Source organism: Anser brachyrhynchus, assembly GCF_964034855.1.
Source record: "Anser brachyrhynchus genome assembly, chromosome: 16".
In the NCBI taxonomy this organism is placed as follows: Eukaryota; Metazoa; Chordata; class Aves; order Anseriformes; family Anatidae; genus Anser; species Anser brachyrhynchus.
Window position 1 is genome coordinate 3,927,492 of NC_137734.1, and position 27,500 is coordinate 3,954,991.

At 45.9% G+C, this 27,500-nt stretch overlaps 1 protein-coding gene and 1 long non-coding RNA gene across 4 annotated transcripts in view; both read left to right on the forward strand.

Annotated features, from left to right (window-relative positions):
* Positions 1-159: 159 nt before the first annotated feature.
* Positions 160-13,685, forward strand: LOC308178961. Of its 2 annotated transcripts, none has more exons than XR_013940065.1 (4): positions 160-855; positions 1,770-1,880; positions 8,721-8,815; positions 10,988-13,685. It is a non-coding gene; the product is annotated as an uncharacterized lncRNA (long non-coding RNA). The 2 variants fall into 2 exon arrangements; XR_013940066.1 differs by having other exon boundaries at positions 168-855; positions 1,767-1,880; positions 10,988-13,684.
* A 303-nt stretch (positions 13,686-13,988) lies between these two features.
* TAF4 (TATA-box binding protein associated factor 4) overlaps positions 13,989-27,500 on the forward strand; it is a 37,729-nt gene continuing 24,217 nt past the window's right edge. Inside the window, exons 1-2 of one of the 2 annotated variants that reach the window (XR_013940181.1) lie at positions 13,989-14,346; positions 16,308-17,396. Coding sequence is in view for 1 of the 2 variants with exons in the window: in XM_080558804.1 (XP_080414930.1) it covers positions 14,043-14,346; positions 16,308-17,396 (1,393 nt within the window). In the remaining variant the exon portion in view is untranslated. The remainder of the gene's footprint in view (positions 14,347-16,307; positions 17,397-27,500) is intronic. The other variant, XM_080558804.1, reaches the window with a different exon arrangement.

A 27,500-nucleotide genomic window follows, 5' to 3' on the forward strand; every position in this document is an offset into this window, starting at 1 on the left:
CATGCGCCGTCGCCGCGCCGCTATTGACCAGACGGGAGACGGGGTCAGACGCGGAGGGATAGGAAGGGGGGGGGGGGGAGGAGGAGGGAAAGGAGGGGGGGGAAGCCCGCGGCTCGCGTCACGTGATGGGCCCAGGCGAGGTTGCCACGTGCGCTGCGGGCGGGGCGGGGCGGGGAGGGGCGAGGGCTCGCGCGCTTCCCGCCCTTCCCGCGCGCTGTGAGGGGAGGAGGGGGGGGGGAAGGGGGAGGCGTGACAGGAGCGCGCTGTGCCGCCCGCCGCGGGGGCGTTTTGTCACCGAGCGAGGGGTTCTGTCACCTAACGTGGGGGTGTCACACAACGTGGGGGTGTCACACACCCCGGGGGGGTGTCACACAACGTGGGGGTGTCACACAACGCGGGGGTGTCACACAACGCGGGGGTTCCCCCAACACACGGGGGCTCTCCCGAAACACGGCGGTTCCTCACACAACTCACGGGGTTCTCACAGAACCCCCCGCTGCTGCCATCGCCTCAGCCGACCCCCGGCTCGCCCTGACGGGAGCCCCCCCCCCCCCCCCCCTCAGCCCGCTCCCCGCTCTGACAGGAGCCGCCGGCTGATGGCCGCCTCCCCGCCCAGCCCCTCGCCCTCCCCTCCGGCTCCGTGCGGCCGGGCAGCCCGCGGAGCGCTAACGGGGGCCTGCCCCTGAGGCGCCTTTGTTCCCGGCGCTGAGGGGGGCGAGCGGGGGGGGGGGGACCGCGGAGCCGGGCCGCAGCTGGAGGACGGGGCCCTGCCCGCCGCCTCCCCCGGGAGCTCCGCGGCCATCTGCGGGGCAGCCGGGGACAAGCGGGAGCATCTGGCGGCCTGGGTGGCAGGAGGTGAAGCCCCCGCGCAGCGCCGGGGGTGGGTCGGGACGGGGCGGGGCAGTCGCGCTCGGGGAGCGGGTCAGAGGGCGCAAATCTCGCTAATTCGTGTGACGCGAATGAATAAGATTCAAACCCGGCGGCTGGAGACAATGCAGCGGGAGCCATTGTCTCGGCGGAAGGAGGCTTGGCCGGAGCGGCGCGCACCCATCCCCTGGTTACATCTTCCCGCAGCGGAGCCGACGGGTCTGGCCTCCCGTCACAAAGACCCGCTCGCCTCCGCGCCGTGCCTCAGAGCTGGGCTCCGGCTGCCCCGGGCTGGCCGAGCCGAGGCCTCACGGGTTTTGTGGCGCTGCTCCTCGGGGTGTTCGTACGGCCCGGGGAGCAGCCTCCCTGCCCGAAGGGGAGAGACGCCTTCCTCCTCGCTCTCCCTTATGGTCACAGTCTCCCTCTTCTTAAACCTTCATCGTTTTAGCTTGCAGACGGTTGCTAAAATATAAAATAAACGATTCCATACATACGCACTGGGCAAAGTATTTCTCTGAATGCAAAAGTCGGGCTTTAAAGTCAGCCCGTCTTCAACTCGGCCTTAGGTACAACCTATACAGAGCAAGAAAAGGTGCCTTTTTATTGTAGTAAATGGTGCTCCTTAGTGGGCAAATTACTGGCTAAAAACTTCCCTGATGAAAAAACTCTTCTACCTTCTGTATATGAGGAGTGTCTCGTTTGAGTGTGTGGAAAAGCTCGAATGGAGAAAAGGTAGGGTGAGAAGTAATTACAAAATGCTCAGTTCACTGGCAAATAATTGTTCTGAACAGGGAAAATGATACTAGTAAAGATAATGTAACCCAAGGTAGAGCAGCAGTACTTCCTCTTCTGGCTTATATTCTCAAACTTTTACCCTCTCACTTTTTTTTCCCCAATAGCAGTAGAGGAAGGGACCATCATGTACCAAAACAGCAATGTGGATCCTGCGGAGAGCCTAATTAAAACAGTGTGAAAAAAGAACGATACATGGAAGTGGCATAAACTATTCACAGGTAAGGAGAAATATGTAAACGTATGGAATTTTAGTTATCATCATGGCCATAAATCAACCTGTCTCTGGAAGATACTCTTACTATAATGAATTACCTCAGTATCTTTTGACAACAGTCAAAGATAACAAGTGAGCAGCAAGACGGAAGATGACACCTGACATTTTAAATGCCCTGTTAGTTTTATTTATTCTGCTAAACAATACAGTTCTTCATCCCTTAAGCACTGAAATGGTGGCCAAAAAACATGTTTCACTGCTTAAATTTATGACAAGTATGCAATCCTGGGCATCCCTCATAAAAAGAGGGAAGATTAAGCCTCATATCAAGAAGCTGATTGCAGTTCATTCTGGTACCAGAAAGAAACCTCACAGAGTGGTTGGTACCTGATGATAGCAGCAGACACAGCTTTCACAGAACAGCATTTTGGACCACCAGTGACCACTGGAGACTAGACGTAGGGTACAGTCAGAGGAAAACTATGTTGCCAGAACTAGGAAGACTCCCATGGCAGTTGGAATGCAACCACTGGCATTTGGGACGGTCACCACTGATATATCTAATGATATTTCCTAGCAGCTAAAAAAGAGATGTGTGACTAAGAGCAATGACGAAAATTTGTGGGGTTTATGATGGAGAAAGTACAGTAATGTGACTGATGGCAGCGTCCATGGCAATGTAGGTTGAACTGACATTTGGCAGAGTTAGTGACAAGAGGGCAGTTGTTGGAAAGACGTCTGTAACAAACTCCAACTGCTGGCAGAAGGGAGCCAGGCACTGGCTGCTGAAACATCTCCTCTTGTGTCTGGGGACAGCGGGATATGGTGGCAGTTAGTTGCTGGTCGTAGGAACTACTGGGATACATGCAGCTGCTGAGAAAAATGGCCGCTGCAGTGGTAGCAGTGGTTGAATTAGAACCTGTAGCAACTGGAAGAAGGCTGGTGACAGGACAGGTAAATTTTTGTCAGTTTGACAGATGGAAAGACATCATTGGAATTTCAAGTACAATAATAATACCACTTTGTATAAAGTGGGAGAATTAACAATAGGAGGATTGTCGTTGCAACTGGAGGAGAGATCAGGGATGTGGAGTGCCACAAGTGCTATTCTCTGGTAGGAGAAAGATGAGTATCTGAAAGAGGTAGTGATTTATTTTATGCTGCCGTATCAATTCTAGAAGTTGGTTGGAGAGAAGAATACCAGAGGTGGCACAGGGAAGGCTGCAGTCTTAAGGGTCTGCATTCCTTCCCCAGGGAAGGAAGAGGGAAGAGGAGGGAAAAGAGGCTAGCGTAGAAAATGGAGGAAGTGAAAGTGGAACAGAGTTTTGAGTTTGGGTATGGCAAACAGAACACAATTGTATAAAGGAAGGCAGAAGCATGAGCCCTGGAGAATAAATGTTAGAAACTTGCTAGTAGTTTCAAAGAAAATGTGGTAGCTGCAGGGAAGGAGGATAAGGTCACCAAGTACAGAACACAATTCTATAGTGATATGGGGGATGTGGAGTAGAAAAGAGCTCAGAAATGAAGGAGGGACTAGAAAAAGGAGAACTGAAAAGATGCAGGAAAGATGAGATTAAGAAAAGGATCTACGTATGTAAATGTTTTTATCCTTTATAAGAAAAGCACATGAAGTAGAATAAAGAAAAAATATGTAAAGTCAACTGAAGAAGACCAGAATAAAGGGAAGAGAGAAGGAAAAAAAGTAAATGAAAAGGAAAAATAGCAGTAAGTAGAAAAAAAGAAAACTTGGCAACTTTTATTTAGATAATGGATGCATCATACAGTTAGTTTCTCAGTGTCCCGCAGTCTAAGAACAGGAGACACCATGATGTATGTAGGAAATATTGCTTCATTACATTAGTTTGTCCTACTTCTCAGTAACAGGGATATCTCTTCTGAAGAAAAAAAAAAGTCATAACAATAGGTGTTGTTTTCTTTTTTTTTTTTGTTCCAGAAATAACTACAGATATTTTAGCGCATGTAGTACTGTTCTGTCCTCTCTCCCCCTTTGTTCCTCTCTTTTTCCCGGTTTTGAGTCTGTACCTCAGACATTTCAATTTTGACATCTTTCATTCCACCCCCATACATCAAATTTAAAGTCAGTTTAACTTCTGGATTTAAATGAAATATTTTATAAAATGCCATAGTTTTAGGCTTGTGTGGGATTGTCTCTCCTAATTAGTACGTTGACTGCATAATTAGTGGGACCAGCAAAAATCTGCATTATTCCACTGCATTTCTCAGCAGTCCATATGTGTTGCGCAGTCAAGACAAAATCTATTTCCCCAATAAGGATGCTGTGGTAGAGAGCTTAAACCTCTCATCCAGACCCACAAAGTTTGTGAGGATCAAAGCAAGACCATAATTTGGGCATTTCTCTCTCTACAAACCCTAACCTCTAACCCCTAACCAAAACCCCTAACCCTGGCCACAGTGCACTGTATCTAGCCACAAAGGTTCGACTCCAGTCCTGTGCCTGAAATGTCCCCGATGTCTATTTCAACAATCTAACGGTAAGAAATATAAATATAAGAGGAGGAAGTGTTTGCGTGAGCTAGGCTGTACAGACACACAGCCTTTATAGCGTATAGTTTTAGTATCTAAGAGCAAGTTTTAGCTATAGAGATATAAAAGAAGCATTTGGAATTACCTACTAGATTTAACAGGTTCTTAATCAATACTTTTAAACAGCTTTATTATAAATACATTGTCATTAAAATAGTATGTATTTCTTTTCTTGTTCCATGTATGCACTTTCATGCTGTAGTCAGTTTATTCTTTTCCCTGCTAAATCAATCATTTTCTGCAGGGAAAGAGTGCTTTGCTATAGAGCAAAATGATACTTTCTTTTGTATTTGTGAAAAGGCAATGGTAAAATTACAAAAAAAAAAAAAACCACACTGCTGGAGGATTTATTCTTTTTGTGTAATGCTTCCAGGCTGCCTCTATACTCTCATGTTTTTTAAGAGGAGCTTGATATCTTCACGTAGGTTTATGGGGTAAGTCAGCAGTGCCTTTCTCACCTGCCCAGTCTTTGCTGTTTCTACCTCACGAATGTACAGGGCCTACTTGTAGAAGTTATGTTTCATTACCTGACCCTATAGAAGTTAGAAGTCGTTGTGACGCTTTTGATGCGCCAGAGTAAGGATGGAACATTTACTTATTTTAATAAACCTGAAATATTTCTGACATGCATAACACCTTTTATTAGAATGAATGCAAACTGCTATTCCAGACTTTTTTCGCACTCACATCACTACCCCACAGTGTCTACTTTACAAGCTGTGAAACTGAGACTAAAAAAACACCCGCGGCACTAGACATAAGACCAAGAACATAACCCCAGATCCTGTCCACTCTTGTGATTCATCTCATCATCGAAGCATGCGGAGGGGGAGTGCAGCAGTTAGAGATGTGCAAACACCTTTTATATTGAGGCGTACATTTTCTGAATCAAAAATGGCAAGGTGAAGTTATCCCGGGTGACTGGATGGTGATTTATTCATGGGTTTGGGAGCTGGAGATAATTTTAAGGGATCCTTTCATGAAGCTGGGGCAATGGATAATACAGGTGATACAAAAAAAGTTGATGAAGCTGAAGTTTGCAAATCGTTCACAAAAACTGAAGGATGAAGTCTCACAAGCCAGACCTAGATTCTAAAAAAGGTGTTTAGGCATCTATCTTCCATTCAGATGAGTAAGAGGATTCAGACCTAAGTTTAGAAATAATTAGGACATAAAGAGAGATAGCTGTCTATCTAGGACGCTGGGGAGCACTGAACATAGCCTAAAATACGAAGTTCCAGTAGGAAAAAGCTCTGACTGTTTGTTTTGCTGCATAGGCTGTTTTTTTTCTTGGGTAGCGGTGTGCTGAAGTGAACTGCAAGCCTCTGTATATCCCCAGCATTGGGCTGAGAGCACACAGAGAAAAGAGCTCCTTCATTTGATGTTTTAGTTCAGGAACCTCTTTTGCATTAACTGTCGATAGTGGATTCTGTTCTTGAGGCACAGAAATGAATCTCCCTCTCCTTGTGTGTTTTGCAAACAACTGGTAGATTCTGCTTCTTTCTCTGCAGCTAGGTAATGTATCGTTTTACCTAGCCTCGGCTGTATGCTGTTCTTTTCCTGCGCAACATCTGCTGCAGCTTTCATAGCTCAAATTGTTCTTTGACTTGTTTTAAAAGGCATGTTTCAGAAACGTCTTTGAGGACGTGAGTTATTATTCATTGTTTCATCTGCTTGAGTGTTCTTCCTTTATGTTTGTTACTTGACTCCTTAAAGTAAGACTAAACAGGCTTTTGAGTTTAAAGTTTATAGGTTTTAATTGATGCTTTTAGTTAAAGATCCCAAGACTGGTAAGGCTAAATCATAGCAATAGGATTTTAGAGCAGTTTCAGAAAGTAATTTATTTTTGTATGACAATAAACCGGCATTTAATCTCCTTCATCTTTTAGAAGCTAAACTATAAATCAGACTTCACTTAAGACGGCAGCGTCACTCCGGTTGGTCAGTTCTCCTCACTGCTGTGGTATTTGTGTGTACGCTTTCCACATACACCTGGAACTTCTGACCTTTACTGTTCCAAAGCTTTTGCATAATTTGTATTTCATACCTCATTTCTCTATTGCTTGAGGTATGGCAGGGGTTCTATTAGTACAATTTTAAACCACGTATTTGTTCTGTAAAGTGATCACACCAGCACTTGTTCCAGTATGCAACTTGACATAGCTTTTAGGGTCACAAGGAAGTTAAGTTTGATGAGTTCTTGGTGGGGGCGAGGGTGTAGCAGAGATGGCTTCAGGCTGCCAAGTCCTACAATTCTGCATAGACGGCTTCATGTCAAGGAACAGCAATGAGTGAGTAAACTTACTGGCCCACTAAACTGTACAGAGCAGCAAAACTAGCTCCCTCTTCTGCTCTGCTGAAAATAATTAAGAGAAACAAGGTTTGCAGTTTTGGAAAAACAACTTCATTTTCTTGCAGAAGAACATACAAATTGTTGCTTCCCAAAGTAATCATTCTCTCTAACCAAGGTGTGGTGTTTGTTGCTTGCCATTTTGTCCAGTTGTTAATAATTGGTTAGCTCACACAGATGGATGGGGTTACTGTCCTAGCTAGAAACCTAAGTAACAATGACTCACTATATGTAACTCTGCAGTAATGAAAGAGTATTACAAGTAACCCCATACAGAAAAAAATGACAATAAAGAATAACTTAACATAAAAAACTTGGCCCTCCATCTGGGGTGTCACTTCCTTTGGGTTGGCATCTTGTATTCTGAGAGAAAATATCTGTCTGACTTGTTTCAAAGGTTGTACTAGTTTCTTCTCTCAACTGTGGGAACTCATCCCATATTTAATTGAGTTATTGGATTTGTTTGGAGTTTCAAAAATGAGCAAAAGCTCATTAGAGGAATAGGGGCCAGTCCTTGAACTCTGATAGTGAGGATATATTTTAGGTAGTGTAAGAAAGTAACCTATAGTCTGGAGTAATATCCCTAACTATTTTAGGACTGCTGGAGAGTTCAGAAGAAAACTCTATATAATAGCCTTTCATGCTGTGCTTTCATTAAGTTTGAGGCAGCTCAGAACAGACGATACAGCATGATTTATTTTAATCAGTTAATACAGAGAGTTCATTAGAAAGTAAGAATAAAAAAACCTTGGCAAAATCTTGCTTACATACTTTTTGCATTCCAAATCCACAAAATGTTTAGATACAATCTCATTTCGTTATAACCAAAACAAACCTCCTTTACTGCATTTCTTTCACTTTTTTTCTTCACGTGATGGTGTTTCCATACCTCTTCTGTCTCCACTGGCTTTCCAGTTCAGTGTCTTTCGTGTCTGTTTTCTTTATACTGTCACTAAAATTAGTTAGGTTGCTCTGAGGAATCCTATCGTCTCATACGGCTTGGTAACAGCATTTGGCAGACTATGGACTAGAGATGGAGTAAGGAAAATGACTTAGCCATTTCTGTCATCCGAAGACGACTGTCAGAAATGCTTGTACACGTGATTATTTTTCCAATTAAAATCTACAGGAATCTGGATCTTGACCTATGTGTTGTATGTACGCTGAAAATTTTACCACCTCTTTGGCCTGCTAGTTCCATTTGATGCTTTTTATTGTTGATCTCCAATGTGCATATTCAGGCACACGGTCCTCCTTTGAAATAACTCCTCTATTTAAAAAGAGGGGTACCGGGGGGCTATTGAATGATTTAGATAAGGGCTTAGGGACAAAGAATGCTTCTAGCTCTGTTCCTGTAACTTATGGTCTCTAGGCATTGTGATAAAACAAATGCCTATCAAATTCCATAGGACAAATGTTTTCATCTACAGCAACTGCTGTTTCACAACTGACGTGACATGAACTGTACCTGTTCTTGGCACTGACCAGAACCAAACAAGATGAAGATTTATCTTCAGTTCTTCCATTTATGATTCATTTTATTACGTATTTTTGAAGATGAGTGAATGGAGGGCAGCATGTGAAGAAAGAGATAAAACTGCTTGCCATAACTGGCCAATTGTTAAAGAAGTGTCTGGTAAAAACTATATTTGAGAAGACAAAAAGGCAGCAACCTAAGAATGCCATATCACTGTACTGACTGGAAAAAGTTGAAGCAGCCTTCAGTTCTCTAAGGAGCTCTGTTTTAAGAGTGCATGTGTGCATTTAAGAGTGCAAATTTCATTTTTACATTTGAGAGCAAATTTCATAGAGTCTGCTATATGTCATGTGTAAAGTGGCAGAAATATGTTCTATGTAAGAGAATTCATGGAGACCAGGGAATAAAGAAAACCTTAGAGAAGACAGGTTTGTGTTTTTGTTTTTCTGCAGGGTTCTAGTGATGATCCAACCTAGAAAGGTGAGGCTGTGCCCTTTGGAAATGCAAGCCAGTTTGTCCAGTTGCTAGCGCAGCAGAGGCTGGGGAGGTAAGGAAGAAGTTATACCTTTACCTGCCGTTTTTTAAAGAACATTTGGGGGCCTGTTGAATTCAGCTTATTTTCTTAGAATAGTTTGGTTCTCGAAGTTATGTAAGTCAAAAGTGACTGGCCCTTGTGAAGGAAATCTGAATTCCAGGAGCTCTCTGCTCTCCCAGTCATTTTAGGATGAGGGTTGGTTCCAGGCATGGGAACTATTCTGGTTAACCACGACCCTTAACAGAAGATACGGCTGATGACAGAGCACGTGCTTTCCAGATGAGCTAGAGTAAGAGGAGGGGTAGCACATAGGCCTGTTAACAGCCAAAATACCTCTGGCAAAAACTACTGGCACCGGAAAGATCAGTAAACAGGACAGAAGCCGCCTTCTGACCTTAGTGGGCTACCAAGCTTGTGTCTGGAGGCAACAACTGATTTACCTACTGGTTTTCCAATAGGTAAGGGAGGTGGAAAATAGGTGGGAGGTGGAAAATTGAAGTCTAATGGAGTTGTAAAGGAGGAAGAGGACCAGTGATCTGCGCTGCTCAAAAAGTAAGTGGTGAGGACTGGTGAAGAGAATTTTAGATATTGAATGATGCTAGAAAGTCAGAGAAGAACCGGAACAGCTCTGAGCTAAGAAGGCTCAAAAGAGTCTGGAACTGAAACGTCCATTGCATTATTATACCATGGCAAGGACCTCTGAGGATAATTGTTGACAAAATATCCCTGGCAGGGTAACAGTTTGCTCACAAAGAATACCAATTGAAACTGGAACTGCCAAGGCCACCTTGCACTAAAAACAAGTATTTCAGACATATTCTAACAGGTCCAGACCGTAAAATGTACAAATTGGATTTGCAGTAATGAGACCCATCACTAGGCACAATTTCTTGACATATTCTGTCAGGGTATCACATGGAAGGAGGGACTGAAGTTTCCAAAAGTTACTTTAATTTACTTAGAGAGGAAAGCATTTTCATTTTGTCCAGTCAGTTCTAATCATTTGCTAAATTCAAAATAGAAAATTATTGAAACTAGCTGTCATGACCAGAAGGACCATTCATCTTTTAATAATATTTTTTCTTCCCTGAATCACGTCGACTTGCACAAGAATTTTTTTATAACATAAAACGTAAATCTTTATTGACATGCCTGCTTCTTGTCTCTTCTACAAACATTATTCTGGACATTTGTTAGTAATCTCCATTCAGAAGATTTGCTTTAAAAGAATCTGCTTGCTGCCGAGCACGTAGTTGGAAACTTACATCTTGTACAAGTGCTCGTTTTTCTTAGTAAAGTTCCCTAATTCTTCCTGTGTAGATGAGTCTGGATTTTGATGCTTCCTATCTTGGCACGCAGTAGCAAGCATGACAAGTTAGATTAAGAGCAGTCGGGAAGGAAAAACAGTATTCCACAACTCTTTTATACTGGAAAGCCTTGAAGGCCTTTAAACAACGATCCTTTATCCCACAGTATATTCTCTGGGCATCCTCTTTTGGGCACAGGATGTTTAGCTGCATGGACTTTGGTATAGCCATACTTAAGTAACTCCCACATGAATTGCATATAGCGTGTGCTAGGGACACACTCCTCAAACCGTCCCACAAAAACTAGAGAAGATTCACAAGGCAGTTGCGTGCTCAGCTAACTTTTTTTAAAAAATCTAGCTCATTAGTAGTCTTTCTCTAACAGATTGTTTTTATGTATTTCCCAATAACCAGGTACAGTTAAATAATTTATTTTTTAAAAGAAGGAAATCCCTGAAGTTGTCACATTTTTATTCAAGCATATGTCACTGTAGGTCTTACTAGCATCTTTTGTGGAAAAGAGAAGTTTGTTTTTCTGCACCACTTCTGAAGTTCCATTGTTACGTAGATATAAACACTTCAAGTGGGTGATTTCGGTATACCTCTTCCAATTTCCAACTATTAGGGACACGAGACTTATTCAGAGATCCACCAAATGACAGCTGAAACGTGTGTCATGATTTTAAGACCAAGACTTCAATGATATCTTGAGTTTCCAAGAAGGAGACAAAGTGCAGACTACAAAGAGGCACAAAAGTTGTTTTATTTATCTGCATGTGCTTGTGTGTAATAAGACTGCATTTGCCCCTCAATTCAAAGTAAAACATTCACAACGGGAATACTTTTTGTACAGGTTACTGTCACTTTTGTATTGCAGATGCACATGAAGCCTGGTGCAGACTGACACCCCTTTGCAGAAGGATCAGCACGCAGACTGTAAAGCTGACAAACTGTGTTTCTGCATAGGTCTGCATCATCCTCAACCAGAGCTCCGCTATTTTGTCTTTCTCCTGACACCGTGTACTTCTGCAATTGTCCATTAACCTCCTGTGCTCCTGTCCTCCAAACAATTTGGAAATGCACGCAGATGCAAGCATGGAACGAGTTTCTGCAGCAGCACCTAAGTTTTGTAACAAACCCAGAGCATCATGAAACCAGGGCACGGACATCAATGGGACAAAGTATTCTGCTACAGTCATGCTAGGTGAAATGCAGGCGCTTTCATAAAACAAACACTCTGAAGTAAAGCAAGCATTTATTTGGAAAATAGGTCTTAATTCCACAGAAATTGTACAAAAGTGTCAGAATGATGAACATTAAGTATACCTCTGTGTTACCTGTTACCAACAAATTGTTCTCCATTGGCTCTGACCACTTCTTGAAATGTTCTGATTCAGGTTTGAAGTAGTTACAGAAACCAGATTTGACGAATATTAGAGCAACTTTTAGACTAAGAAGTGAGCAGTACAATACAGCAGAGCTGGAATCCTGGGCCTGAAGAATCCCATCTAAAAAGTTACTTCCAATAGCAAATGAAAGGCAGAGTGCAAAAAGATAAATTATCCATTAATAAATCTTGCACACTTACAACACACAAGTCATAACGCATTTCAGTTGCTCTTGTAATTTTGTAAAGTTGTTTACCTAATATGGTAAATATGCCATATGGGCCTACTAACGAGAGTGCTAGAACAAAGACTGATGATTTCTAGGTTTTTATTTCTAGTTCTGTAATACAGCTGTAAGCTGCATTCCAGCTGCCCTAAAATGCGAGCAGTAGAAGAACATCGGCTGCTCTAACCCTTCGTGTTGACTACTGCTGCCATGGGATAATTTAATCCATCTCTCACGTCGCTCACTCTCTTCCTCCATCACTCTCACCAGCCCAGCTTTGGGCTATACACCCATTTAGGTGCTGCGAAAGAAAGATGTGCAGCCACTCTGCACCTTCAGGCTGCTGCAGCTCAAGCCTAGCTCCCCCCATAAATCATTTGAGCAGCTGATGTAGATTAATTCTTCCACTGTTTTGGGAATGCAAAGAGACTTCTATTCTAGATAGTTCTTTGGTATGTTGCTTATAGAATTTCATCACAGCTAAAACTGGCAATGTGCTTGACTGGGGCAGCAACAAACCAGTAGACGTGACTCTGCTTGAAGCAGCATTCCTGCCTTGCAAGAAGTGGGCAACTACTTTGCAGCATTACAACTGGGCAAAAAATGGAAGGTAAGAGTTGCAGAGAGGAAAGAGGTATTTTCTTTTTCTCTACGAGTTTTGAGTGATGACTGAGAAAAGGTATGAAGACAAAAAAAGCTATGAAGTACAAAATATTTGAGAACAAGAATAAAGGATTATAAAACCCTAATTTAGAACTTCTCAGAGGACCTATGCAGTCCCTTCTAGTGACACCTCCTTGTAAAGCAATCAGAGCTGAAGGAAAGGCTGTGTCATAATTTTAACTCAGCAGCAGCAGTCTTGTGCAGGTGAGAGGGGGATGTGAGAAACCACAACAGTTATTGAAATACAGTTTATGGTAAGGGCTAAGACTTGATTTAAAGATATTTACTCACCCTATTAAGGAATAGCTATCGGTTTCTACTGTTTCCTTAGTGACCTTTTGGCAAACATCTCCTGTAGACATATTCGTGTGTTTGGGGGCAGAGTAGGACATGGAACTACTTCAGGACTGCTCCCATCGCTTACTGGGCCAACTGGTGAGCGGGGCACTTTGTTCCATGTCACAGCACTACGAGTTAAGTGATCACCACAAATTTTAACGCAGAAAGCTCTGACACCCATCTTTGGGCAACCCTAAGCAGAGAATCCTCTCATCCCTGCCCTATTTAAAGCAATCCAGTCTCAGGGAGCTCAGAGCACTTACTCTTACCAGTCTCCACCGCTGCAGCCCTACTGTCAGCCAGCAGGCCGGTGAATTCTGGGCAGGGCATTAGCAGGTGCTGAGTCGATCCCTGCGACGCAGTTCCAGCCTTTAATTCCATCCATTCCCAGCACACAAGAGCAGCGCTTATTTTATAACGCTGAAACACGAGGCCCTGCTTTAGGCTCGCTACCTCTCCAAACTTACCCGTGCTTTCTCTTCCCGCTCATTTTGCTCCAACACTTCAGCCGCCTTTGGAAAACAACACCTAGAGAAAGAGAGCGTTAGTGAGAAGCCAGGTCGTATTTTTCACCCCGACCCTGTTGACTTCCTTGATGGCGGTTGCACAACGGGGTCAAAGTGCGGCTCCCGCCGCTGGGCCACCCCCGGGCGCGGAGCTGTCCCCGCAGCGGGGCCCAGGAGGGAGACCCGGGGCCGGGCACAGCACCCACCGCCCACCCCCCCTCAGCACCCCGGCGGGCTGCTCCCCGCCCGGAGCCGCCTGTCTATCCGGCCGCCCGTCCGTCCCTTTTCCCCCCGCACCCCGCCCCCGGGGCCGGCGGCTCGGTCACACGCCGCCAGCACAGGTGCGGGGCGCCCTTCGGAGCCGGGAGCGGCGGGGGGAGCCGCAGCCATTTTGCGCCGGGGCAGACAAAGAGCCGCGGCCTCCCCCTTCCCCCCCCCCGCCGCCCGCCCCCTCCCACAGCGGCGGCCCGGCGGCCTCGCGCCCCCTCCCCGTCCTCCCCCCTCCCCTCCACAATCGCCCTCCCCCGTCCCCGCCGCCACCAGCGCCGCCGCCGCCCGCCTCCCAACTGAGCCTCCGCAGCCATTTGCCCCGCCTTTTATAGGCGGCCGCCGGCCAATCAGAAGAGGGCGGAATCCCTCTCCGGCCGCTGAGGTGAGGCCGGGCCCGCGCGCCTGCGCGGTGCCGGAGCGCGGAGGGGAGGGGGGAGAGGCCTGAGCGTGTGTGTGTGTGTGCGGGGGGGGAGGGGGGAGGAGTGGAAGGGGAGGGGGGGGGGAGGAGGGAGCCGCTCACAGGAACCCTCCAAAAAAAAGATGGCGGCGGGCTCGGATCTGCTGGATGAGGTTTTCCTGAACACGGAGGTGGACGAGAAGGTGGTGAGCGACCTGGTGGGCTCCCTGGAGTCCCAGCTGGCGGCCTCCGGCCACCACCACCAGCACCACAAGGCGCAGGAGCCCCTGCGGGCCGCTGGGGGGCTGCTGGGGAACCATGTTGTGAGCAGCGGCAGCCCCAGCCCCAGCCCCAGCCCCGCCGGAGCAGGAGCGGGAGGCACCGCGAACGCCCAGCCGGAGAGCGGCGGCAAGATGGGGCTGAGCGCCCCGGAGCTGGCCAAAGCAGGTACCGCCGGGGCTGGGCTGGGCTGGGGGGCGCCGGGGCCCTCCCCTCCCCCGCTCCCCCCCTGCCTTCCTCCCTCTCCTCCTCCTCGCCGTGCCGGGGGGGGATGGATCCTGTGGGGGCGAGCCCCCCTCGAGGGGTGCGCGTGCCCCCTCAGGGCGGGTGTGTGTGCCCCCCCCAGGGGTGTGTGTGCCCCCTCAGGGCGTGCGTGTGCCCCCCCGGGGCGCCCCCTCCCCTTTATTTCCCCTCCTCGCCTCAGGATGTCTCACCCCTCGGCTTTAGGGGCAGCCCCCCCCCCCCATGGGAGCAGACGGTCCCCCCCCCCCCCCTCCTTTCCCTTTTCTGCTCCTCCTGAAGGGGTTTGGGGTGACCCCGGCGCTGGGGGAGGCTCTGCCCACCCCCCCCTCGGCGCTGCCTGCACCTCGTGGGCCGCCCCCCGTGCCCTGACCGGGGGTAGGGGCTGCTGGGGGGGGATCCCCCCTTCTCTGTAGGGCCGGCTGGGGCAGCGCTCCCTCCCTTCCCCCGGCCCTGTCCCCGGAGCGCAGGGGGGTGTTATGGTGTTATTAATCATGACACCTATTTCCTGCGCAGGAGGAAGCGAGGGGGGATCGCTGAGGGGAGGAAGTCCCTCAAAACGCGGCCCCCCCCCCCCAATATCTGCCGGCCTGGGTATTCCTCCCCGCACCCCCCCCTCCTCCCTCCTTGGCGGGGGCTTCAGGGGGCAGCCGACACCTCCCGTTCCTCCTCTGCCCTCAAGGGGGGGTTGTCACAACGCCGGGTCCCGGGAAGGGGGGGGAATTCAGGCCATGGCACCCCACCTGGTCCAGTGCCCCCCTTCCCGCCCCCCCCCCGCTACCTGCGGGTGTTCTCCCTCCTCGTCTCCTGAGGATCCTAGGGGATGGGGTTGGTGCTAGGGCTGAGGGTGCGCTCCACGAGAATGGAGGGAAGAGGTTTTTCTGGGGAATAATAATCATAATAATAATAATAAAAAAATGTCTCCCCAGAATCTCTCTGCAATTCCTCCCCTCCCCCCATTTTTTTTTTTTGCTTCTTTTCTTGTTGCTAAAGTGTAAGAAGATATTACAGACCTTCTGTCGTGATTAATGAAGCTCTTCTAGGAGGATCTCCTCAACCCTCGTAACGTGCATCTCAACGTTTGTCTGTCACTGCTCTTTTCCCCTTTCTGTCTCCTTAGGGCCAGGACCCAGGCTGTCTGATTGTACTTGTGGTAACGCCAGGCCTCATCAGGGGGGCGTGAGGATTATTCAGGACAAGAAGCTACATCATCTTGTCCCTTCTTAAACTCAGCTTTGCTTTTTATTTATTTCGTGGCTGTCTCTGGCTGTGGGAACTTCAGATCCAGAAGAACAAATCCTGTAATAAGGGGGAGGGGTCTTCTTGCAGCCTGTGCCAGGCCTCACGGTACTTCTTACCTTGGCAGGCTGATGTTTTTGTTTCCCTTCAGTTTTTCGTATTTTGCTCGTGTTGAGCCTCTTGCTCTGACTGACTCTGTAGGAGATGAAAGGATTAGGGGATAACATGTGCTGGGCATAAGGAATATGTCTTATTAACGTGTCTTCTATTGCCATTTGCCCCTCTTGCAGTTGCAGTTCTGTTGATAAATGTGGTGTCAGGCTCTAGAATGGAGAAGAGGTCTGAGATGATCTTCCTTCTTCCTTCCCTCAGATCATGTCAAAGCTTTTTTTCCCAATTTTCTCTTATTGTAGTGATGAGGGTGAGGGTGTTATGGTTCATATTGAAGCAACCAATCTTTGGTGGGAAATTGGGGGTTTCAGGATAACGTCTTTAAATCCCTCTTCAGTTTGTTCTCTATCTCATTTTCTTGGCTGCGTGCAAGTAGCCTCGGAGATGGAGAAGACCTGGTGATGAGGGAGAACGTTCTGTCTTTGCTGGAGTTCTCCTCCTGCTCATTCTCTCTGGTTAACCTTGTTGTTGTTTTGCAGGAGCAGGAGCGGTGCAAGGGGGTGTTATTAATCATAACACCAGGTCCCAGACTTCAGCTCTGGATGGAGCCACCACGACGAGCACCAGCACCACCACTGCAGCAGCAGGAGGATCTGAAGTCACTGCTGCTCCAGGGACCCTCAGTCAGGGCAAATCGGTGGTTATCAGCACCATGGCGACTGCCATGTCCACCAGGAATGGCAAGATTGGGACCACAACAGTGCAAACTCTGAATGGGAGTAACGTGGTGATGAACTCTCACCATGCAGGAAGCGCTGCTTTCTCTGGGACTCCTGTGACTGCTAACCCCGCTTCTGCACCTGCTGTTGCCCCTCTCGTTAACAATGGACCTGGATCTGTGGGAAAAGGAAATACTGTTAACGCTGTTTTGCCGTCAGCTTCCAACACTGTCATCCAGACTTCTTTCCTTAACACTGCTGTGTCCTCCGCATCTTCCTCCTCGCCCACAGTTATCTCCTCGCAGCCGCCGCCGAGCGTTGGAAGTGGGGGGCCTACGGTGACGCTCGTGAGGCCACCGATCCACACAGCAGGACCCACAGTGGCTGCAGCTGGTGCAGCCACTCAGAACGGGAGCAATACTGTGATCAATTCAACCATCAGCGTGGGGAGTTTTCCTGCTGTTGCTACGGCCACTGTGGGATCTGGAGTTTCCCTCCAGACGTCGCTTGTGAACAGCCAGCCTGGTACCACCGTACCAGCAGCTCCCGCCACGCAGGTCATCAAATCTGAGTCTCCTAAAACTATAGTCCAGGCAGTATCCCAACAGCAGACGCTGGCTACTGCTGGCCAGCCCAGTACTACAGGGGGTAACATGATTATTGGGCAAACTATGCAAGCTGGGCTCTCCAATGTTGCTCCCAATCCTGGTGGGATACCTCCTGCAGCACCTGGCACCCCTACGGGAATGGCTAAAGGCACTGCCAACACAGTGGCACAAACTCTGCCAAGGACTCCAACAGCAACTACGAGTGGAATCAGAGCGACTTTGACTCCTACAGTTTTAGCACCTCGTTTGCCTCAGCCACCTCAGAATCCAACTAACATTCAGAATTTTCAGTTACCACCAGGTAAGTAGAAGCTCAAGGGCTTTTATTTCGGGAATGTACTTGCAGGGAGGAAGATGTCCAAATAAGATTTCTTGCTGTTTAATTGTGAATTGTGGAAAAGGCATCGTATTTAACAATGAGAATTGTTTGGTGTTGAGTAGTAGTGTAGTAGCATTCCACTACGAAGCGTATGATTTCAGGTGACCAGAAAGTCTTGTGAGAAGGAGTAATTTGGAGATAATTCTATCCGGTGTCTTCGTTACAACATTGCCTGTAGATGAAGCTGCAAACTGCCAAAGTGTGACAATGAAAAACTATCAAATGAAATGTTGCTATTTCATTTTCACAGAAGGTGTTTTAGGGTGGTTTTGTTGGTAGTTTGTATAACCTTCGCGTGCTGTTCTGTTCCCTCCCTGTCCCTGCATGCCCCCAGTACCATAGAGCACTCTTGAATAGAGAAGCGGCAGATAGAACACAAGAAAACCACCTTCTTTTGCTTTAAACACCTTCAAAGTCTGACTTAAAAACTCCCAGATTTGAAGCTTATGATCGTCTTTTTAGTCACTGGAGTTTTGATACAAAAGGCGGGCTTCCTATGTCCTTACCTCACCCTGTTGTGTCTAGGGTTGCAGCTTCTGTAGTAGCTAGTATCGTGCTTAGTGCAGAGCATCTCTGGGCACGCAATCTAGTCCTGACCTCAGTGGGTGAGTAAAAAGCAGGATGAGAAACATTTCTCTTTTCTGTCCCTTCTGGAATACCCTAGATTTGGAGGTGTAAGGTTATATATTTACTATTATTTTGAACCTGGCTTGTACTTGTATCAATGCTTCCTCTATAACTGGAAGTAGGAGTGCAAGCCTACACAGAGTTCCCTGTCTTTTTAATAGTATGTGATAATAGGTGTATTCTTACTATCGCTGTTTGCAGGGCAGTGTACAAAGAGCAACTAATTAAATTTTACTACTAGTACCTAATGAAATCAGTCGTATTTGTGTATTATCTATGTCATTAGGTCTTAGTAAAAGTGTGTCTGTTGAGACACCTAACAAACATTAAAGCAGTGCACCTGCTGTATAAGGTAGACCAGCAACCATACGGCGTTGCTGCACACGAGCTTTCTGTCAAATATGCTATTTATGGCGTGTGATGCCATGTAGCTCGATGAAGTCTATCGAGCATTCAGTACATCTGAGTTGTAACTGGCATAAATATTCCACGTTTTTTTGTGTAGCGAGTTATTCCCTGTATGAGTAATTTGATTGAGACGTGGTGCTAATTTAAAAAACATCGCTAAAACTCAGACCTTGAATTTCTAGTGCTTAATTTGAAGCTTGTGGGTTAATAGTCTGGAAGAGCCTTATTTATTTATTTATTGCCACAGTGTATCGAAAGATTTTTCAGGTTTGCAATCTATTGCCATGTATACGTACATTTTCACTAATACTGCATTATAAATCTGATTATGGGACAAATACTACTGTGGAGCCCAATGGGACCTCTTTTCCAGGTAGCTGATGTTTTCAAACCACCATTGCACACTGAAATGGGTTACACATTGAAGCAGCACTGCCAGTCCTTAAGCATAATTGGACCATGAATTGCTCCTTTGGAGGTCTTGATAGATCAAAGTAAAGCAATATAGTTTCTAAACACTTGGGGTTTTTTATTAAGCACTTTTCTTGCCTGTCCTACACTTTTAAGAATATTTATAACTTCAAAAGAATAGCATGACTCCTAATATAAGCATATATTCATGACTGAACAGAAATAGGAACTTAGATTTTTGCATGATAAGACAGACTTAACGTTGGAAAGGATTTTTTTAGTGGAACGTTTTGCGTTTAATTCTTTTGGTTTATGTTTTTATACTTTGCCAAAGAAGCCAACTTTGCAAATGTTCTGCATGAAGCAAAGAACAACTTGAGAACTGATGGGTGCTGAGCTCTTAACAACATCTCACAGGTGCACGGGCTAAGCACTTCTGAAAAATCTAACCGTATGCAACTGCTTTAATCTTTAGTAGAGTTCATCTACATTCATAGCGAAAGCAGAATAGATGAGTATGGTTTCAAAATCATATTTCGAATTACACTGTGATAGGCCAGAGTTTTAAAGGCAGTTTGGCAGTGTGAAGCTGCAACTGCAGTGCTTGTACGCTGTGCAGCTACTGTGTGCACCACATTTGCATCCACAAGTTTGTGCCTAAAAGTTAGTGGTGTGTCTGTACAGGAATTGGTAAGACTCAGTGCATGAAAGAGCTTGAGATTAAAGACGGAACACGTCACTTTTTACACTGCTATTTACAAACACCTGGAAAATTCTCGTGGAAGGTCTGACCAATAGGCAGCACATGTTTTACAGTTATTTTCATATCCTGATACACTGTTTCTGGCCCTCCAAAGTACAGTTACAGTTTCTCATTTATGAAAAGCAGAATGTAAAATGTCAGTAAGTGTTACTAGCCTGGACTTTGGCTAGAGGTTTCTGACATTCTCTTAAAAAGAGCATGTGGAACATAAGTTTGATCAGCACTCTCTAAAATACGTTGCTTTTAGAATAATGTTTTGTATCGCATCAAGGTGGTTGTATAACAAACAAATCATATAATAAATATATCAATAACATAACAAATCGGAGGTGTTTGAATTGCTAATAGGACGAAGTTGTTGTGACCTTGCAGGATTCTGGTATATGGTTTCCCAAAGAAACTGGACTGTTCAGAGCATCTGTGCGTTTGTAACAGTTTCCCACTACTGACATCTATGAGGAAGAGAACTGTTGCTCAGTCTTTTCTTCAGTAGCTTCATGGTCCAGCTGGACAGATTGGGGTAGTGAAGGTCCAAAAGTAACCTTATTTATAACTTTATAGCAAAGACGTGGAAATGTTGACAGGTAACTTGCTAGGAAGCAGGGAGGGGGTAACGCAAAGGCGCTTCTCTTTATGCATGCTACTTTGAAGATGCAGCATCTTTGAAATTGGGACTGAAAATAAATTAGATCCAGTTCTTTGTTTTGGAGTACTTCAAGCAGTAATACAAAATGTGTTGTGTATAATCACCTGGTAAGAGGTAGGAAAATTTATGAGTTTGTTAAAACGTTGTCCATGTTTTGCTGTTACAGACACACTTTTCTGCTGGATCTTCTAAGTAACTGAGACTATGCTGTAAGAGTAATCTTTTGCAATGTAGGGGTTCATAAAGTGTTCAGAGACCATCACTGACATGTGGTAGAATCATCTTGTAAAGTGACTAACTTGTGTGCTTTAAAATCCCTTTTCAAAATACTATCTCCTCCTGCAATGCTGTGATACAATTTTAAAACCAAAGTCCAGGAGCTTATGATCACCTTAGCACTATTGTCAACTTGAGGGTTCAAAGATTTGGTTTCTGTTCTTGGTGGAGGTGCTTCATGTCGCTACTTTCCCGCTTCATTTTTATGTACAAGCATCTCCTGACAACCCTTAAGGTGCCTGCTTAGAGAAAGGAGCAGGTTGGAGAGATTGCTGCAGGTATGCACTAAGAACAATATGCAGCTGGTAGGTCTCTTGGACAGTTTTCTAGCTCAGGTGAAGATGAAATCTAGAAACCTTCACTTCCCTCTGTACCCGTTTTTCTTTCTTTTACCTTCTGAGTGAATATTAGTACTCACAAAAAAATTGCCAGTTTGATCCTAAAGGTTTTTTTTCCCTGAATAAGCAAGATTGCGACACTCAATTCTGTTTGAAGATAGAAGATAGGACAGGTTGTTTTTATAGTTTATGTAATTTTTTTTTAAACTTCAGAGCTCCTGAGCAGCATTCTCATTAGCAGTAATGCAATTTTGCAGCTCTAGTAGAACAGCTATCACAGGCTTGTTTTGCTTTGTACCTAATGATAAAACTTCTTTATCGCTTTTACAAGACTCACTTGAATCTGCCAGGAGCTGCCGATGGGGGATGAGAGCAGGCTTCTCCACCGTTTTCTTTGTGGGGGCCTTTTCTGTTGTGTGTGTGTTTGGTGACTCCAGGATGGGTCGTTCCTCAGCCCTGGAAACCAGGGGGCTGTTTGAAAAGTTGAGTGTTCCAGAACTCCGAACGGTGCTGGTGCAGTTGGCCCCGGCCGTTGGTTTCAGCTTCCTGGTGGTGCTTTCGAGGAGCGAGGAGAGCTGTCCGGACGTCGGGGCCCTGCGTCAGCAGACCTTGGAGGATGGCGTACTACTGTTCATACCTCGAAGGTTTTCTTTACAGCCTGAGAGGCTGGATATTGAACTTGATTTGAAATGGGGGGTTAACTTTTGTAGAAACTACCGTTTTTTAGCTTTGTGTCAGTTGTACAGTAAGGGTAATGCCTCAGGCCTTGGTTATTCTGCCTTAGGATGGGAAAAGTACCTAAGCACGTGCCTAATTTAAAATGTGTTCAGGTCCTGTCAACTTGAGCACTGATGCTTTTTGGAGCTGGCATCACTGAAAAATAATTTGTACAGGACTAATTCGGTTTTCTTCAGTAAGGAGTTGGGGTGCTAGGCTGTCAGGCAAAAGAGAGCAGATAGAAATAGGAAAAGGGCGTCAGGCTGAGGAGAATCAGACCACCTTGTCACTGTAAAACACTTGGTAAACACTTTGTGAAACACTTTTTCAGTCTGAAGGTGGCATTTTTCGGGTTATTCTGTACTTGAAGTGTACCCCAGAAGTGCCTAAAATAATTAGAGACAATAGGAATTTAAACACATAAGGGGTCTACAAACTTCCATAGTCTTAAGAAATACAGAAAGGAACAGAAGAAATAATACAGAGTAGTGGAATGTCGTTCTTTCTATTTCTTACTATCAAGCGAGTTCAAACATATCCTGATTCGAGCTTCCCTCCATCATGCACGTGCTGCCAGTATTTTGCCTATTAATTGTGTTGGCATGGCTGTGTTTTGTTCAAAACATCTCTAACATAAAGTGATAACAGGAACTTCTTACAGTACGCGTAGTCTGTTTTACTTTCAAGGCATTTTACAAAACTTGATCCTTGCAACATGCCCATGTGGTTGGTAAATAAAGTAGTATGAACTCTGCTTTAAAGCTGGGGGAAAGAGCGAGTGAGAGGAGTTCTGACTTGCCCAAGGCCATGAGGGAATCGATATTGAGCCAAGATTAGAGCTTGGGAGTCCTGTACTTGGCGCGCGAAGTGGTAGCTCGCTCTCTGAAGGGTAACTGTGGATCTCGTCTGAGTGCGGGATGGATTTCATGTTCAAATCATGCATCAGCAAAAGGAACATTCTGCTTTATTTGAAATCTGTTACATCAGATCTGCCATATGTCACCAGGCTGAAAGTTCTCGCTGCGACTTCTATAATTAAGGAATCCTGCGTGCTTAGCTTTGTACCCCAAGGAACCTAAAAATGAGAGAGATGCTCGGTAGGATTTCTGTTGTTGTTACAACGAATGTCACGAGGCAAATGAATGCTTTGTTTGTACACATCTGATAAAGGTGTCTCTCTAAATGTTGAGATTTAATGGGAAATATAATTGTGATTCTTCTAAGCCAAGCTATGAAAGACATTAGCTTTGCTTACTGTTCACTTCTGTTACGGAAAACGCTGTTGTTCCCAGCAAGAAGAGCACGTCTGGATTTATTTTATGTATCTATCTACACTTCAAGTCACCGTCTGTCTGGGGCTTGGGGTATCACTAGCGTTGTGATGTTGGTAGGTGAGTAAAAGTGAGCGCATTGTGTCTTTGGGGCATTTTGCACTCTGCTGTTGCAGGAAGCTCTATGGTGTTTGGACGCTCAGTGAGCTGAGTGAGTTTCCCATCTCTGGAGTTACTGTGAAGTGCAACATCTTGGTTAGAGGACCACAAATTTGGTGCTGCCTGGGGCTCGAGTCACTAATACAGGGCACTGCAGCAAAGTTAGCAGCTGAAAATGAAAACGTACCGGCTCTGGACACTGATGTGATAAGACACAAATTAGTAGGTAATGCAAACGCTCTTCAAACGAAACCCTTCGGTGTATGAAAATCCTTACTGTTGTTTGTCTGCTCTGTCTCGGGAAATGATATGTAAATAAAATCCTAAGAAGTGTGTGAAGGAGTTCAGGAGCACAGTTAAAATACTGGGGGTAGCCTGAGTGGGTTTTAAGAGAAGAGGTCGGCTGGTGGAAAGCCTGCTCTCTGCTCTCACCAAAACTGTGACGAATAATGAGAGTCTCTTTGGTATGAAGCAGGCATAGAAACCACGTACAGACAGGGCACGTTAAACACTTCTTGGCTGCTATATGCACTTTTTGTCAGAAATACTTGAAACGAACAGTTTAACCTGAAAATAACTCATCTTGTCAACTCTCGTCAGGGTTGTTTGGTGTGTTGAAACTTTTTATGAATGTTTACAACTCCATTTATCTGTCTGAATCCGCTCCTGGAGTTTGCTGTCACTGCTTGATGTTAACAAGAAGGCTTTTGCCAGTTGGAAGGCAGTACGCGTTGCCGAGCTAACTTTTTGGTAGGTGTGCTGCCCCTTGTGAGAAAAGATGTGACGAAGCAGCTGCACGAAAACACACAACTTTGAAAATGGTGCTTCCCACGACCGAAGGCAGCGATAGGAAGGAGTTTTCGGTGGTACCTTGCAGACAGCCACTCAGTTTGTATCACAAACAACGAAGCTGAAGGAAGACCGAGCGCAGAGAGCTTACCAGGAGCTTTGTGAGCGCCTGGCCGCTGTTGGGATGTTCCTGCCCGTGAGTCGTGTTACCTGTGAGCATCATGGCTTTCCCTCCTGCGCGTCGGGACTGAAGCCTCGACGCATCTCTGACGGGTTGCACGCTGCTGTTTTAACAAGACGGTGGCTGTGCGGATGCTTAGGAGCTGTGTTAGTGTTGTTACAAGTTGTTAATGCCCTGAGTTGAGTTTGGTTTTAAACTAATGAAGTTCTTGACGAAACGCAAGAAATTGTAGTTTATTTATACTGATGCAGGCTTCCTAAAAGTTGTATAACCTTTTTTGTCTGGATGATGGCTTTGCTGCATCACCCCTCCTGCACCTTTCCTCCTGGCAGCAGAAGGGAAACGGTTCATACAGCAGGCAGCTTTTACAGTGACACAGTTGTGTCCGTACTGCACGTTGTTACTCTGAATTACTGGGGCAAAATGGTCCCGTTTCCACCTGAAACGTTGAGAGAAGTACAGAACCTGTATACAGGTGAGGCTGTAATTAAACAGCTATAAAGATTGTGTGATCACTCATATTTCAAATTAAATGAGACCTTTTTCATCGAGACCACAGACACACGAATAGGTTATCCTAGAAAAACGCTGCTGCCTCAGGAGCAAATTGTTATTATGTTTTTTCCCCTTCATGGACAGTTTTACCTCAGCTTAGTCTCATTTTTTTACCCCAGTTCTATTTTGTAGTAATTTCCTTCCAGAAATGCTGGTCTTTTTCTGGAGGCACGGGAGTCTGAAGGAACCGAGAGCCAAGTCTTTACCACAAAGCCTCCTGCCTTGGAGTAATTTTCTTCGTATGTCTTTAGTGGAATATTTAAGGTAAAATAAGTCTCCTTGAGGCCTTATTTATGCCTTTAACTAACTGGTTTTTTAATATAGATTTTTTTGGTGAGGACAAATCGTTGATTATCATCGCTATGTAACGGTATAGGTTATCAATATATAATCAAGAAAGAAGTGATAACTATAGGGAGCTGAGAGCAGGCTCTGCAGCGAGATCTATATAAGCAGGCTCAGCACCGCCTTGGCAGAGCTGTTCTTAAGGCCCTGTACAAATACAGATAGATAATCTGTCGCCCTGGAGCTCTTGTCAGGTTAGAAATAACATTTTAAAAATACGACTTTCTGTACTTGTATTACTAGTGATGAGAAAGTTACACTTGGATTATAAAGGGCTGACTCTCAGCAAAGTGCAGAAATAGGTTGTAAATCCTTTTACCCAGGGACAGTCCTTTTACTCGGTATTTGTACGGGATTTAGTGCAAGGTTTGACTGTTGCCACGCTCTTTGTGGTATTTAGAAAAGTATATTGAGAAAAATCGAGTAACTTCTTGATAGTGTAGAACTCTATAAATATATATAAGTTATTTATAAGTTGATGAATCAGAACCGTAAGTTATGAACACCACTTAGCTTTATTTTTGATGCTTTTTTCCTTCAAATGCATTCCTAAAACACTTTTTTTCCCAGTAATGCATTGCAGCCGGTACCTGGACAACTGGCAGCACAAAATCTGCATCAGTGCGTGATGTTATTTCACACGGCTAGTACGGCTGCTGTAAGATCTTGTCTTGAATCCGCCTGCCTGTAAAAGTGGTCCAGCTTATTCCACCTGCTCTGAGAACCACACGCTGCCTGAGTTGCGCTGTTAAAAGCCATCCCAGTCCTTCTGCACAGAGCAAAGCACGTGCTGGGTGCTGCGCGGCCACCCAGTGCAGATCCGGCTGCGAAATATGCTGGAGATAGCAGCGAGTAAACAAAAGCTCGGCGCTGAGCTGCGGTGCCGTGCCCCCGTCCTTCTTACACGGCTCGGGGGGCAGCGAGGCTGTGGCAGGCTGTCTTCACGCCTCTCTCACTTTATTAATCAAGCAGCTCGGTGAGGGAGGGTTAGGTGTAGCCCGGCTCTCAGCGGTGCCAGCATCGGGTGCGTTTAAGCTAAGTGGCAGTGCGGCGAGTGGGACCAGTCGCGCCTGTGAGTCAGAAGCGCAGCTCCGAGGAATTGCAGCACCTGTGGCGAGAGGCAGAGGAGGTGACCCAAGCATGTTTGCTGAGGGATTGGTGGAGGAGGTGGAGGAGATCTCGAGTACGAAGGCTCAGAGTGGCCGGACTCTGCACAAGTTTGCAGGAACGCGTGAGCGGCTGCTAGTCCTTCACAAACATCCATGTGGTCACGTTTGCTTTGTGGTGGTGTTAAGAGTGGACGGGGAAAAGAGGCAAGCGGTCACGCTGTGAACTTGGAGCTCCTATTTCCTAGCATTCTTCCTTTTTTTTCCAGCGTATCGTTGGGTTTTCTTCCCTTTCCTCCCCTCCGTGGGGGAGGGGGAGAGCAGGCACTAATTATTTATAAGTGTTAGTCATACCCAGTCATTAAGCTTAGTCATTACTCAGGACTGTGCTTTTGACGGTTAGTAAAATCAAAACTAGGCTTCATTTTGCTTAAACGCGTTCCGAGCGCAAGCTTACAGGTGTGAAAATACTTTTATTTTTGTGTTCATACCCCAACCGAAACAGCAGCGCTATTTAATAAGTGTTGCTATCGGCCAAGTGACGTGCAACATCATGTCCACGGTGATCATTTGTATTTGAACTCGCAGGTATTGTGTTTGGCGTGTTCTCAAAGCAGGATACCTCCTGTGTCGGCAGTGGGAGTCGCGAAATCACAGGCTGCTTCTGCGGAGGAGGACTGGAAGTGAAAGCTTGCACTGGGGCTGCCCTGTTTGGTTGTCGGGGGAGTCGTCCAGCGCGGGGTCCCTGCAGCTCCAGGTGAAAAGGCAGCATCCGCAAAGCTTCGTGTCCCTGCCAAAATTACCAAGGTGTACCCAGAGCAGGGCATTCACGGGGTACTCAGTTGTTTCAGGGTGTTGCTTTTAGAAGGAAGGCGATGTGCATTTACTGCAGCGTTCCTCGCTAGGCGTTTGTGTGCAGGCAGTGGTGAATTCAAAGCAGCGCGCCCGTTTCCATTTCATCGCGTGCTTGAACAGCTCCCGTGTGTTGGTACACCTTGGTGTAGGCAATCTGTTGGCCAGAAAGGAAGACTGGCTGAGTTGTAAAATCTCCGCTTCAGAATGACATCAAAAGAATTAGTAACCCTCTCTTCTGTGTCTTCCTTTCGCAAAAGCAAATCCGATTCTGGTATAGCCGTGTTGTTGTTTGATGCGAGTACGTTGAAATTAGCAGCGGAGCTAAGTCTGCATCGCTTCGAGATCAATAATTAAAGTAATTGGTTTAGATCCTGGTAGTGTTTTTTCTTTCTTAGTTCTTTCTGCATCAGCCGAAAGGCGGATTTGTGTGATGGTCGGGCTGCAGTTCGACAGGGCTCTCTGCTGTTCTGCCTCTATATGCTTGACTAGGAAGGAATGCTAACACGCTTTCAAGGAATACGGCTTTCCAGAAAAGTCAAAAGAGTTTCAGTCCACATCGGTGTTGAAGCATCTGTCAAA